At 51.5% G+C, this 14,013-nt stretch overlaps 1 protein-coding gene across 1 annotated transcript in view; it reads right to left on the minus strand.

Moving 5' to 3' along the window:
- LOC107298100 (adenine phosphoribosyltransferase-like) overlaps positions 1 to 550 on the minus strand; it is a 17,052-nt gene extending 16,502 nt beyond the window's left edge. The window contains exons 1-2 of the mRNA XM_029286453.1: positions 428 to 550; positions 44 to 68 (exon numbers count right to left, since the gene is read on the minus strand). Of these exons, the coding sequence (XP_029142286.1) occupies positions 44 to 68; positions 428 to 550 (148 nt within the window). The remainder of the gene's footprint in view (positions 1 to 43; positions 69 to 427) is intronic.
- Positions 551 to 14,013: the final 13,463 nt, after the last annotated feature.

Raw genomic sequence — 14,013 nt, forward strand, 5'->3', positions numbered from 1 at the left:
AGCAACAGGGGGAGCAGCCAGGCACACCTGGTTCACAACTCACAGCAACAGGAGGAAGCATTGCACACCTGGTTCACAACTCATAGCAACAGGGGGAGCAGCCAGGCACACCTGGTTCACAACTCACAGCAACAGGAGGAAGCTTTGCACACCTGGTTCACAACTGAGCAACAGGGGGAGTAGCCAGGCACACCTGGTCCACAACTCACAGCCACAGGGGATGGGGCAGCCGTGCTCTCACTGATGACTGACGGGCTGTAGCAGCCATCCTGGTGGGTGGCACTGCCCGGGCTCATCCCCGTGGAACGAGCAGAAGATCAAGGGGGGGTGCAGAAGACCCCAAGAGAGGGAGGGAGCCCCTCCCCCTCCCTCCCTCCTTCCGTCCCCAGCCCCCCCTTCCTGCAGAGGTTTGAGCCCCTCCCCGCACCTGAGGGTGGCAGTAGAGACGGGAGGGGTCCAGCCAGGCATAGGAGGAGCCCTTGACGTTGGGGGCCATCAGCTTCAGATACCAGCCCGGCTCTCGGGAGGCTGGCACCGTCTTCAGGTCCATGGGGCAGAGGCTCTGCTGCCAGTGGATGGGGCTGCAGGGGGGGCACAGAGGCATTTCAGACGGGCTGGGCAGAATTAGGGTTTCCTGCTTGAGCGAGGGGTTGGACTACAAGACCTCCAAGGTCCCTTCCAACTCTATTATTATTATTATTATTATTATTATTATTATTATTATTATTATTATTATTATTATTATTATTATTATTATTATTATTATTACTATGGATCATCGCACAGTCAGCCAGATGTTCAGACTGGATCTGGCATTTTTGTCTACCTACCGAGTCCTTCCCAAGGACCTGGGATATATTATTATTATTATTATTATTATTATTGTTGTTGTTATTATTATTATTATTATTATTATTATTATTATTATTATGGATCATCGCACAGTCAGCCAGATGTTCAGACTGGATCTGGCATTTTTGTCTACCTACCGAGTCCTTCCCAAGGACCTGGGATAGGCAGATGTGGATGTTTGATGGTATTACAGATCTCGTCGCAGGATGGAAGCAGTTCCTAGTAAGGCCGCCTTTTGCAATTGACTGATAGCAAATTTGTCAGTGCCAATGGTGTCCAAGTGATGCTCCAGTTGTTTTGGGATTGCACCCAAGGTACCCATTACTATTGGTACTACCCTTACTTGCCTTTGCCACATTCGTTCTATTTTTATTTATAAGTCTTTGTATTTTGTGATCTTCTCCAGTTCTTTCTCGTCTATTCTGCTGTCTCCAGGCACTGCCACGTCCACTATCCAGACTTTTTTTGTCTTTCTTATCGACAATTGTTAAGTCCGGGGTGTTATGTTGCAGGTGCTTGTCTGTTTGAATTCTGAAGTCCCAGAGCAGTTTAACTCTATCATTTTCTATGACTTCCTCTATTTTATGATCCCACCAGTTCTTGCTTACAGGCAAATGATATTTCTTGCAGATCTTCCAATGCACCATTGTTGCTACTTTGTCATGCCGCTGCTTGTAGTCAGTCTGTGCGATTTTCTTGCAGCAGCTTACCGGGTGGTCCACTGTTTCTTCAGCTTCTTTGCATAGGTGGCACTTACTGTCTGTTGCTGTCTTCTCAATTTTGACTTTGTATGCATTTGTCCTTAAGGCTTGGTCTTGTGCAGCCAGAATTAGTCCCTCGGTCTCTATCTTCAACTTTCCTGCTCTTAGCCATTGCCAGGTCTTGTTATTATCTGCTTTCCCAGCTATTTTTATTAATGTACTGGCCATGTAGTGCTTTGTCTTCCCATGCCTCTATTCTGTTCTTCATTTGGTCTTTCTTGTAGGCCAGTTTGGTCTCTCCCGTAGTCAGTAAGCCTTCCTGATATTGATGATGATGATGATGAATGATGATGATTATTATTATTATTATTATTATTTGGTCTAGGGTGGAAAAAGTAGGGTGCAGCCAGGCAGGGCACTTAAAAAATGCACCCTGGTGCTGGGAAGCTGGGGTGGGGGTGGGGGTCAGTAGGGCTGGGAGGAAGGCAGTAGGAGGAGAAAATGAGTTTGTAAAGAGAGAGCAGACTCACTAAATTAGGGGTGGCCAACCTCGGCAACTTTAAGGTCTGCTGGCTGTGGAATTCTGGGAGTTGAAGTCCACAGGTCTTAAAGTTGCCAAAGTTGGAAAACACCCCCCCCCCCTTATTAAAAAATCCAAATAAAGCAATTGCAGGCTAATTTAGTCCCCTGTGCCTTTAACAGGCCTTTGCCTTGGCGCTAAATTGCAAAACCTCAACCTTACCCAAATAAACACATTCCAACAGGTCACTTCACAATTACAGGCAGTGTCCCAGGAACCCCCCCCCTCCTCCCCGCCAGGATCCCGGAGAAGCGAACTTTAATCTGAGTGGAGCTGGAGAGGAGCTGGCAGCCCAGCACCCTGCACGAAAAAGCAATTTTAGGTCACTTCAGCTGCAGACTCAAGGCCTCCATTGTCTATTTGCTGTTCAGTAACCAGCTGGAAATCTTCCTAGCCATTTTCTCCCTGTGATCTGNCCATATTAAATAGTATTCTGTGTCTTCCTTTTCTTTTATCTCTTTTGTTAATTTGTCCATCTCAGCACAGTCCAGGATTTTCTTTATCACTTCTTCCTCTGATGGTATATTCTCATTTTTCCAGAACTGGGCGTATGCTATTCTTGCTGCCGTTGTTGTATGTAGAATTAAGTACCGTATTTCTTTACTATATTTTCTGCATCTTGACTTTTTTGACCGTGCCCGGGCTGGATGGCATCTCTGATGGGCTGAAAGGGAGAGAACAGCTGGAAAGAGGAGATCCAGCCTGGAAATTGGGAGGAATTTCTTGACAAAGGGGGCGGTGGGAGGGTGGGGGGGGACTCCGGTGCTGGAGGGCCTGAAGGGCCACGCGGCGGGGGGAGGGGAGAGAGAGACCCTCCTTGGGGAGTGGGGGAAATCTGTCCCGCGGGGTCGCTGAGAGTCGCAGTCCATCGACCGACGGACGACTCAATTCCCCCTCGCGGGAGGGTTTCAAATCGAGGGGCTGCCGGAATGATTGAGAGGAGTCCTGCACCGCGCAGGGGGCTGGACTAGATGCCCTCGAGCTTCCCCTCCCCCCGCTCGCGCGGAGCCTTTGAAGCCGTGATTGCGTAGCGGAGGCATCAGCGGCGGGAAGGCTGCCGTACGCCCGTTTGGCCAGGAGGTGGCAGCAGAGCCGCCCGCATCGCCCGCACAGCTGCCTCGTTCCCCTTTCTCAACCTTGGATTCTTTAAGACTCGCGGACTTCAACTCCCAGAATTCCCCGGGCAGATGTTTTAGTGCGGGATTAGGCGGCCTGCTCCCCCCCTGAGGCATTTGGGAGGAAGAGAGGGGGAAGGCTGGGCTCAACTCATTTCTTGCCTCCCCCCCCCGCGGTCAATAAAAACATTCAGGTTTTAGTCCTCTACTTACAACCACAACCGAGCCCAACATTTATGTCGTTAAGCGAGACAGCTCTTAAGTGAGCTTTGCCCCATGTTGCAACCTTCCTCGCCAGAGATGCTAAGTGAATTCTTATTAAGTGAATCACCCCGTCACTAAGTGAATCTAGCTTCCCCCCCCCCCTTGACTTTGCTTCTCGGAAAGTTGCAAAAGAGGATTGTGTGACTCCAGGACACAGCGACCGTCGTAAATATGAGTCCGTTGCCAAGTGGCTGAACTTTGATCGCGTGATGATGAGGATGCTGCCATGGTGGTTAAGTGTGAAAAAACGGTCATAAGTCACATTTTTCAGTGGCGTTGTAACTTCGAGTGGTCTCTAAAAGAGTAGTTGTAAGTTGAGGACAGGCTGTACAGCCTCAAAAAGTTGAGAGGAGGGGGGCTCATTTCCCCTTCCTAAACAACGCGTTTGTGGAGAGATGAATGAATAGAATAGAGCTGGAAGGGACCTTGGAGGTCTTCTAGTCCAGCCCCCCGTTCAAGCAGGAGAACCTATGCCATCTCAGACAAGTGACTGTCCAGTCTCTTCTTAAAAACCTCCAGTGATGGAGTGCCCATCTGGTGGCAAGCTGTTCCACTGCTTAATTGTCCTCACTGTCAGGAAGTTTCTCCTTAATTCCAGGTTGCTTCTCTCTTTGATGAGTTTCCATCCATTACCCTTCCTTCCTTCCTTCCTTCCTTCCTTCCTTCCTTCCTTCCTTCCTTCCTTCCTTCCTTCCTTCCTTCCTTCCTTCCCTCCATGGAATAATAGAGTAACAGAGCCGGAAGGGACCTTGGAGGTCTTCTAGTCCAGCCCCCAGCTCAAGCAGGAGAACCTATACCACCTCAGACAGGTAATTGTCCAGCCTCTTCTTAAAAACCTCCAGTGATGGAGTGCCCACGATTTCTGGTGGCAAGCTGTTCCACTGCTTAATTGTCCTCACTGTTAGGAAGTTTCTCCTTAATTCTAGGTTGCTTCTCTCCTTGATGAGTTTCCATCCGTTGCTTCTTCTCCTGCCTTCAGGCGCTTTGGAGAAGAGCTTGACTCCCTCTTCTTTGGGGCAGCCCCTGAGATATTGGAACACTGCTATCATGTCCCCCCTCGTCCTTCTCTTCCTTAAACTAGACAGACCCAAATCCTGCAGCTGTTCTTCCTATGTTTTAGTCTCCAAGCCTTTGATCATCTTAGTTGCTCTTCTCTGAACATTGTCCAAGGTCTCAACATCTTTTTTGTAGCATGGTGACCAAAATTGGTTGCAGTGTTCCAGGTGTGGCCCCAGTAGGGTTTTATAGATGCCACACAGAGGTGCCCACAAGGCAGGTTCAGCCGCAGACAGAGCCACTGATGGGCATCCCAGCCGCCTGGCTAACTGGCATTTTACGCCAACCTTCAGAGGCAGCCTCGCCCCTCCAAACAGGGAGGGTGAGGCTGGTGGGGGTCCAGAAGGACATCGAGAAAGCATTGGGGGGAGGGTTAGCGGGCAGCTGAGTGACCTCTGGGCGTTTCCAGCCATTGCAGCCAACAAAAAGGATGGTCAGCTGCCAAAAGGACACGCCAAGAAAAATGGCCCATTTGGCTCAGAGATCCCGCTGGGAGCCTGCATGGTTTGAGCGGCCCGTGACAGCGTGACTTAAGGGCAGAGCTCGGCCTTGGCCTGGATCCAGAAGCGGAGTTGGCCAGCTATCACAAAAGGAACAACTGCACGGAAGTCTCTAAATTTGATAAATAAATAAAATAAACTTCTGAAGGTTTTCTCCTGGAAATCGTGGGTGCTCCATCGCTGGAGGTTTTCAAGAAGAGACTGGGAAGCCATTTGTCTGCCTAGGGGAGTAGGGTGAACGTGTCCAGCTTGGGGGACTTTAAGGCTTAAGATACAGGAGGATCTGGACAGACTTGAACACTGGGCACTATCTAACAAAATGAAATTGAATGGTGAAAAAAGTAAGGTTCTACGTTTAGGCAAGAAAAACCAAATGTACAGGTATAGTATAGGGGGTACCTTGCTCAATAGTAGCAACTGTGAGAGGGATCTCAGAGTCCTAGTGGACAATCCCTTAAATAGGAGCCAGCCGTGTGCTGCAGCTGCCAAAAAGGCCAACACAGTGCTAGGCTGCATTAACAGAGGGATAGGATCAAAATCACGTGAAGTGTTAATACTACTTTACAAGGCCTTGGTAAGGCCACACTTGGAATACGGCATCTAGTTTTGGTCACCGCGATGTAAAAAAGATGTTGAGACTCTAGAAAGAGCGCAGAGAAGAGCAACAAAGATGATCAGGGGGCTGGAGGCTAAAGCATATAAGGAACGGCTGCTGGAATTGGGAATGTCTAGTTTAAGGAAGAGAAGGACGAGGGGGGACATGATAGCAGTCTTCCAATATCTCAGGGGCTGCCCCAAAGAAGAGGGAGTCAAGCTATTCTCCAAAGTGCCTGAAGGCAGGACAAGAAGCAACGGATGGAAACTCATCAAGGAGAGAAGCAACCTAGAACTAAGGAGAAACTTCCTGACAGTTAGAACAATTAACCAGTGGAACAACCTGCCTCCAGAAGCTGTGAATGCTCCAACATTGGAAGTTTTTAAGAAGAGACTGGACAGTCACCTGTCTGAAATGGGATAGGGTTTCCTGCCTGAGCAGGGGGGCGGGGGGTTGGACTAGATGACCTCCACGGTCCCTTCCAACATTATTACTATTATTATTATTATTATTATTACTACTACTACTACTACTACTAGTGGACTTCAACTCCCAGAATTCCCCAGCCAGCAGCCTTAAAGTTCCCAAGGTTGGGCACCCTCACCCTACAATCCTTCTCACCTGGCTGCAGCCAAGCCTGGGGGCTCCGATCCCTGGACTTGTGCATTTGATGCACCCATGCAGGGGCTGGATAGCTGCCTCTTTAGCCTCACGGTCAGTGAGCGTCATCCTGTGGGGTCCTGGGTGCGAGTTTTTTCGTAGACGTTTCATTACCAAACTAGGTAACACCAACAGTGCTAGCCCAGTTTGGTAATGAAATGTCTGTAAGAAAACCACCAAGCTCAGAGACCACCAAGGACCCCACAGTCTTCTTCTTCCTCCTCCTTCTCCTCCTCTCTCCCCCTCCTCAAACCCTGCTCCCTTCTAGCACTGATGACATTACCTAGTGAGGTAGTGAAATGTCTGCAAGAAAACAACCAAGCTCAGAGAGCATCAAGGACCCCACAATCCTTCTGCCCCTCCCCTTCCTCTCCTCCTCCTCCTCCTCCTCCTCCCTACAAACTCCCCTCCTTTCTACTGCTGATGACGTTCCCTAGTTGGGTCATGAAACGTCTGCAAGGAAACAAGCCAGCTCAAGGGGCACGGAAGACCCCACATTCAAATCTCTGAGCTACAAAAATATTCCCTTCTCTTGGAGCATCTTCCTCACGTTTCTTGATCCCAGAGTTCTTCATTTTGCCTTGTAGGAGGCCAGCCGGTCCCCCTTGCGTGGCGTCATCTACAGACCTGGCAACGCCTTTCGTTCCATCGCCCCTGTTTCGAAAGCGCTTGGCTATCGCTTGTCTCAGCCCCCAATCCTGGAGAATAACGCCCAGAGACTGTGGGGTGTCCAAACCAAGCCATTGGGCCTGAACCTGCTGGCCCCATTCCAGCGCCGGGGCTGGATTCCCACAACTCACAGGACCTCCTTGTTCTGCCCAACCTCGCTTCAGCTAAAATCTGGTGGAAGTCCTCCCCTCCCGAGGGCGTTCTGCGTGGCGGTTCGCCAGGAGGAAAGGGCTGGGTAGGCTTAATCCATTTTTGCGTGACAAATCCTGTGAGTTTTCCTCTCTGTCCCTCCTGGGCAATTTTCACCAGAAACCCCTCTGCACTTTGGGGGTGCCTCTGCTTCCTTCATTTATTGGGGTCCTGGGGAGAAGACCAAGTTTAAGACTTGTGGACTTCTCAGAATTGCCCAGCCACCTAAGAAGGGAGGGGAGTTTGTATGGAGGAGGAGGAGGATGACTGTGGGGTCCTTGGTGTTCTCTTGAGTTTGGCGGTTTTCTTGCAGACATTTCATGACCCAACTAGGGAACATCATCAGTGCTAGAAGGGAGAAGGGTTTGTGGAGAGGAGGAGGAGGAGGAGGACTGTGGGGTCCTTAGTGCTCTCTGGACTTGGTTTTCTTGCAGACGTTTCATGACCCAGCTAGGGAGCATCATCAGTGCTAGAAGGGAATGGGGTGTGCAGATAGTAGTAGTAGTAGCAGTAGGGGAGGAGGAGGAGGAGGAGGAGGACGACGACGACGACAACGACAACGACAACGACAACGACGACGATGACTCTGGGGTCCTTGGTGCTCTCTGAGCTGGGTGGTTTTCTTGCAGACGTTTCATCACCTAACTAGGTAATGTCATCAGGTGATATGCTGTCTGGGGAATTCTGGGAGTTGAAGTCCACAACTCTTAAAGTTGCAAAGTGTGGAGATCCCTGATTCAGAACACAGAGTCCTAGAGCTGGGAGGGACCTCAGAGGTCATCTAGTCCAGGGCTTTTCAACCAGGGGTACGGGTACCACCTGTGGTACATTGGCACCTGGCAGGTGGTACGCGACCATCCTAGAAAAGTAGTGGGGGAGGGAAATGAGAGCGCCGCCAGGCGGGCAGGCAGGTGTCTTGCTCGGCTGTGGCTTGGGGGGCGCTTTTTTCAGTGCCATTATAACTTCGAACAGTCCCTAAGCGAACTGTTGTAAGTCGAGGACGACCTGTACTTCATCACTTTTTTCCTTTTTTTTTTTTTTTTGGTCATCAAGTTTTTGACCCCTTGCTAGGCGACTGGTGGTCCTCGGATGTTGCCATATCCTAAAAGTGGCACAATGGGTGAAAAGGTTGAAAAGCCCTGGACTAGTCCAGCCCCCTCTCAAAGCAGGAGACCCTGCTGTGTAGCTCAGCCCCCTCCCCTCTCCTGGGGGGTTCCTGGTTCTTCTATCTAGAGGTTAACTTCGGTGTCCTCAAACGGCCCCCTTCAGCAGGGACAGGCCCTGACCCCACAATTCAACAGCGTGCCCTGAGCCCCACAGGCCCCCACACTGGCAACACAAAGTATCACTGTGCCTGCACGGCTGGGCCAGAATCCGCAGAGGCTCCGGGAGCGACTTGGACACGGGGAAGGACTCGCCCTCGTCTTTCGTCAGAGCAGTTGGGAGTATAAAGAATTCTTTTTCGGGAACAAGAGCGGAAGAAAAGCAACTTCTATCTCCTTCCATCGTAAGGAATTCGGCCCTCCCAGAGAGGAGACCAAAAAAAACCACAGCAGGCCTTGAACCCGCGCCCGGGGCTTCCTGCCCGAGGAGGTTGTCGGCCTTCCAGGCTCAGAGACCGTCTTGGTGGCTTTTGAGTCCGCGGCAGGGAGAGTTTGAAAAGCGGCCAACGAGAAACCGGCTCTCCGGCTGCCGAGAGCATGCCTGCACACACCGGCCGTTCACACACGCAGCGGGAGTTGGACGTGCAAGAGGAAAACCGGGCGGTCCTCCACTTACGACCGCAATGGAGCCCAAAATGTGTGTTGCTAAGCGAGACGGCTGTTCAGCGGGGTTTGCCCCATTTTACAACCTTCCCTTGCCCCAGCCGTTAAGCGAATCCCTCCAGTGGTTATCTTAGTACAGGCAGTCCTCAGTTCACCATAGTTCATTTAGTGACGGTTCAAAATTTACAACGGCACTTAGGACCCTTTTTCCACACTGACGACCGTTGCAGCCTCCCCACGGTCACGTGATCAAAATTCAGATGACTCGCATTTACGACGGTCGCGTGAGCGTCCCGGGGTCGTGTGAGCCCCTTTTGCGACAAGCAAGGTCAATGGGTGAAGCCTGATTCGCTTAACGACCGTGTTTCTAACTTCATGGCTGCGCTGATTCACTTAACAGCGGTAGCGAGAAAAGTCGTAAAATGGGGCAAAACTTGATTAACAATGGTGGTAAGTGTGGGAAATGGGCATAAGTCACTGTTTTCAATGCCGTTGTAACTTGAAACGGACACTAAATGAACGGTTGTAAGTTAAAGGCTGCTGTGATTCCTGGTCTCTCAGTGGCATCTGGGTCCTTTCTAGGGGGGTTCTTAGCATCCGAGACAGGACGGAGAATGGCTGGGGGATTCTGGGAGTGGAAGTCCACCCCTCTTAAAGCAGGATGGATGGGGGATTCTGGGAGTTGAAGTCCACCCCCCTTAAAGCATGCCTGCTGGGAAATTCTGGGAGTGGAAGCCCACCCCTCTTCAAGCAGGCTGGCTGAGGAATTCTGGGAATGGAGGTTCACCCCTCTTAAAGCAGGCTGGGTGGGGGATTCTGGGAGTGGAAGCCCACCCCTCTTAAAGCAGGCTGGGTGGGGGATTCTGGGAGTGGAAGTCCATCCTTCTTAAAGCATGCTGGCTGGGGAATTCTGGAATTTGTGCCTAAATGTGGGACTAGAACTCCCAATCTCCTGGTGATTGGCCTAAAGTCACCCAGTCAGCTTTTTTGTGTAAGCTAGGACTAGAATTTACGTCTCTGTCTCTGCCTCCTGGTGATTGGCCCAAAGTCACCCAGCCGGCTTTCATGCCTAAGGTGGGACTAGAACTCACCGTCTCCTGCTTTCTAGCCTGGTGCCTTAATGCCTAAATCCCTTGGCCAGCCTGGGACCTGATGCCTGCCCAAGTTCTCTCAGCCAAGCTCCCTGGGAACCAGGCCCCACCTTCCCATGCAGGAGAACTGGGGGGGGATCCACCCCTTCCTCAGGCAAAGAGAGGAGCCTGAGACCCCCGTATTGCAGTGCTGAGCCCAGGGTACCCCAGACCAGGCGCCCTCTTTGCCCTCCCTCCCTCCCCCAATGCCTTGGCTTGGCAGGACCGGCCCCAGGACGCCTGGTGCCCTCTTAGGAAACGCCCCCCCCTCCTCTCCTCGGCCTGCGTGCCTGGCTATCTGGAGGGGAGATAAGGACCAAGGTCTCCTCCTGCTCCGAGGAAGCGCCCGGCAGCCCCGTCCTTCCTCCCAACGTGCGGAGATGTTCTCACTCTGTTCCCAAATGTCCTTGCCAGCGCCCGGCCAGGAGAAAACCCACTTGGGGCAGCCCTCAGCTGCTGACTCAGCCGGAAAAGCCGGGGTCACCGCAGGCAAGGAGGCTCAAGCCGATGGCGCCGGGAGGCAGGTTTTAAGGCCAGGGGGTCCCCACCCACGCTCCCGTCCGCCGCTGGTTCCATCCCAGGTTTTGGTTCATGGATAAGCAATGTAGATGCGGCCCTCACCATACTGGACGCTCTGGAGAAGCTGAGTGAGATAAAGTGCAGAAAAGAAAAGAATAACAGAATGACAGAGCCCGAAGGGACCTCAGAGGTCCTCTAGTCCAACCCCCTGCTCAAGAAGGCCATCCCAGAGAAATGTCCACTTTGTTCTTAAAAGCCTCCAGTGATGGAGCACCCACAAGCCCTGGAGGGAAGCCTTTCCACCGGTTGATTGTTCTCACTGTCAGGAAATGTCTCCTTAGTTCCAGGCTGGATCTTTCTTGAAGGGAAGGGAAGGGAAGGGAAGGGAAGGAGAGGAGAGGAGAGGAGAGGAAGGAAAGGAAAGGAAAGGAAAGAAGAAGAAAGGAAAGGAAAGGAAAGGATGAAAAAGGAAGGGAGTAAAGTAAAGTAGAAAGGAAAGGAAGGAAGGAAGGAAGGAAGGAAGGAAGGAAGGAAGGAAGGAAGGAAAAAACTGAAGGGAAGGGGGTCAGGGCTGACCTCCCCCCTGCCCCCTCTGGACCCTTCCCTCCTCCCTTGTGCCCCACAGCAAAACTGAAGAGGGGGGGGTTCTCTTCTCCCCCTAGGTGCCATCTCTGCTTTCACTCTGGCTCTCTCCCTTGTGCCACCAGTGGCTTCCTTCCCAGAGCAGCATAAAGACCCCATTGCCCACCTGGGCTGGACTCCAATCCCCCCCCAGCAGAGGGTCCGTTCTCTGGGCAACAGGACGGAGTCTATTCAATGGGAGAAGACCCCCCCCTGGCTGCTGCAGAGGGTCCCCAGCCGGGGCTGCCCTTCCCTGCCTCTCGGGAAAAGGTGCCCTCGCCCCGCCCCTTCAGCAGTTCTGGAAGGGGGGGCTGGGGGTCCATTTGGCCTCTTTGGGAGCTGACCTGGGCTGGGAAAGTGACCCTCCCCTCCCCGTGCAGACCTGGGCCAGTATCTCCCACCCCCACCTCCCCTTGTCCCTGCTACCCCTCTCCTCCTGAGAGTTGGCCGGCTGAGATGCTCAGCTCTGCCCAGCTTTTGGGGGGGGCGAAGGAGTGGGGGGGCTGCTCACCAGGAACGGCCTTGTATCCTCCGCCTGTGATATAGGTAGTCCTTGACGTCCGACACTCCATTTAGTGACCGTTCGCAGTTACAACAACCCTGAAAAAGCGAGTTATGACCACTTTTCACACTTACGACCATTTTTCACACTTGCAGCATCCCCCGTGGTCACGGGGGGATCAAAATTCAGACGTTTGGCATCTGACTCACATTTACGACGGTCGCAGCGTCCCAGGGGTGTGTGTCACGTGATCCCCTTTCGCGACCTTCTGACAGGCAAAGTCAGTGGGGGAAGCCGGATTCACTCAACGACCGTGTTTACTCACTGAACATGGGCCCCGATTCGCTTAACGACCGTGGCCAGAAAGGTTGTAAAACGGGGCAAAACTCCATTTTTCAAATGTCTCAAGCAACATAAATCCATTGCGGCTGTAAGTCTACGTTGAGTATAAAAACCAGGCAGGGCTGCAATTTCATTGTCAGGGTGTCATTTTGACACCCCACCCACCCCAAGGATTTGTCCAGGTAATGTAAGGTAGGGAGGACAATCAACCAGTGGAACTCCTTGCCACCAGATATGGTTGGCTCTTCATCACTGGAGGTTTTTAAGAAGAGGCTGGAACAGCCACTTGTCTGAAATGGAATAGGGCCTCCTGCTTGAGCAGGGGGCTGGACTAGAAGACCTCCAAGGTCCCTTCCAGCTCTATTCTGCTTCTAATGGCTGCACATTTCAGGGCCTCTTGCCTGAAGCCCCCCGCAAAGGGTTCACCAAAGTCCTCCATCATCCCTGCCAGCTCCCAGTCTCTTGGGCAAAGAGGGAGACACCATGTTGACCCCGGTGTGTGTGTGTGTGTGTGGACAGGCCCCATCCCAGGACAAAGCACTCCATCCCAGGGAGAGAAAAGGACCCCCCCCCTTGGCGGAGAAATCCCTCTGGTCTCCGGCCGCGTCCGATGGGCCCAACGAGATCACCCCATCACGGTTGCCGCAGCAACCAGCCTCAGCCCACCGTCTTGGAAGCCAGGCATGAATTCAAGAGATGGGATGGGAGGGGGGCGAGGGGGAGGGAGAGGTAACTCTCGGTCAGGCAGAGAGCCTTACTAACCCTTTCCTCGTCTGCCTGGCGCAGGTGCAAGGGGCTTCTCTGGGAAGTAGAGAAAGGGGGATCTATTGGGAGGGGGAAGCGAGGGGGGGTTAGGGGGAAAATAGCCCCCGCCTTTCTCCAACTCCTTCACCTATAGCTTCCTATTTGAGGCCAGGTTTTAGGCAGGGAGGGGTCTTTTGGGAAATATGTGTCTGCCCCCTGTGCAACAGGTGAAAAACTTTCTGATCGGCCAATTAAGAGGATACATTAAAAAAAAAAAAAAAGTTGTTCAAAAAGTTTTAAAAAGTTGTTCAAAAAGTTTCTCACGGTTTTCAAAAAGTGTTCAAAAGTTTTCAGACAGTTTTTGAAAGTTCTAAAAAGAGTTTTTAAATGTTTTCAAAAAGTGTTTAAGAGTTTTCAGACAGTTTTTGAAAGTTTTTAAAAGAAGTTTTTAAATGTTTTCAAAAAGTGTTTAAGAGTTTTCAGACAGTTTTTGAAAGCTTTAAAAAGAGTTTTTAAATGTTTTCAAAAAGTGTTTAAAAGTTTTCAGACAGTTTTTGAAAGTTTTTAAAAGAAGTTTTTAAATGTTTTCAAAAAGAGTTTAAAAGTTTTCAGACAGTTTTTGAAAGTTTTAAAAAGAAGTTTTTAAATGTTTTCAGAAAGTTTTTCAAAAAGTTTTCAGAATGATTTTAACCGTTTTAAAACTTGATACAAGTTCTTTACAAGTTGGTAAATGGCCGGAAAAGCCTTGGCAGCCTCTAAAACCACCGTAAGCGAAGAAATTGTACAATCGCCAGGCCGGGTGACAAGGAAGGCCGGGCCGGGGGGGGGGGAAAGGAGAGGGACCTTCAAAGATCCACTGTCTGTCCTTGGCAGATCTGGGCCTTGCCAACACCTGACCTCGTCAGACCCACGCCCGAGTGTCCTTCCAGGAATGTGACGCTGGTTTGATCAAACATTGTGACAGCTTTAGGTCTGGCCTGCAGCCACACCGGCCCGGAGTGCCTGAGGGGGTGGGGGTGTGTGTGTGTGGGGGTGCCCGCCCACCTCTCCATAGCCAGGCAGGTTGGTGGGAGGAGGGAAGGTCTCCCCTTCAGGAGCCCCAAAGGTGCACGGAAGCAATTGGAATGTATTGAGTTGATTCATGGGTGGCAGGTAGACTGCAGCTGCAGCTGGAGGCTCCACCGAAGCAGCCGGCTCTCCTGGACAGG

This window comes from Protobothrops mucrosquamatus, unplaced genomic scaffold, assembly GCF_001527695.2.
Source record: "Protobothrops mucrosquamatus isolate PMUCROS unplaced genomic scaffold, P.Mucros_1.0 scaffold3712, whole genome shotgun sequence".
Lineage (NCBI taxonomy): Eukaryota > Metazoa > Chordata > Lepidosauria > Squamata > Viperidae > Protobothrops > Protobothrops mucrosquamatus.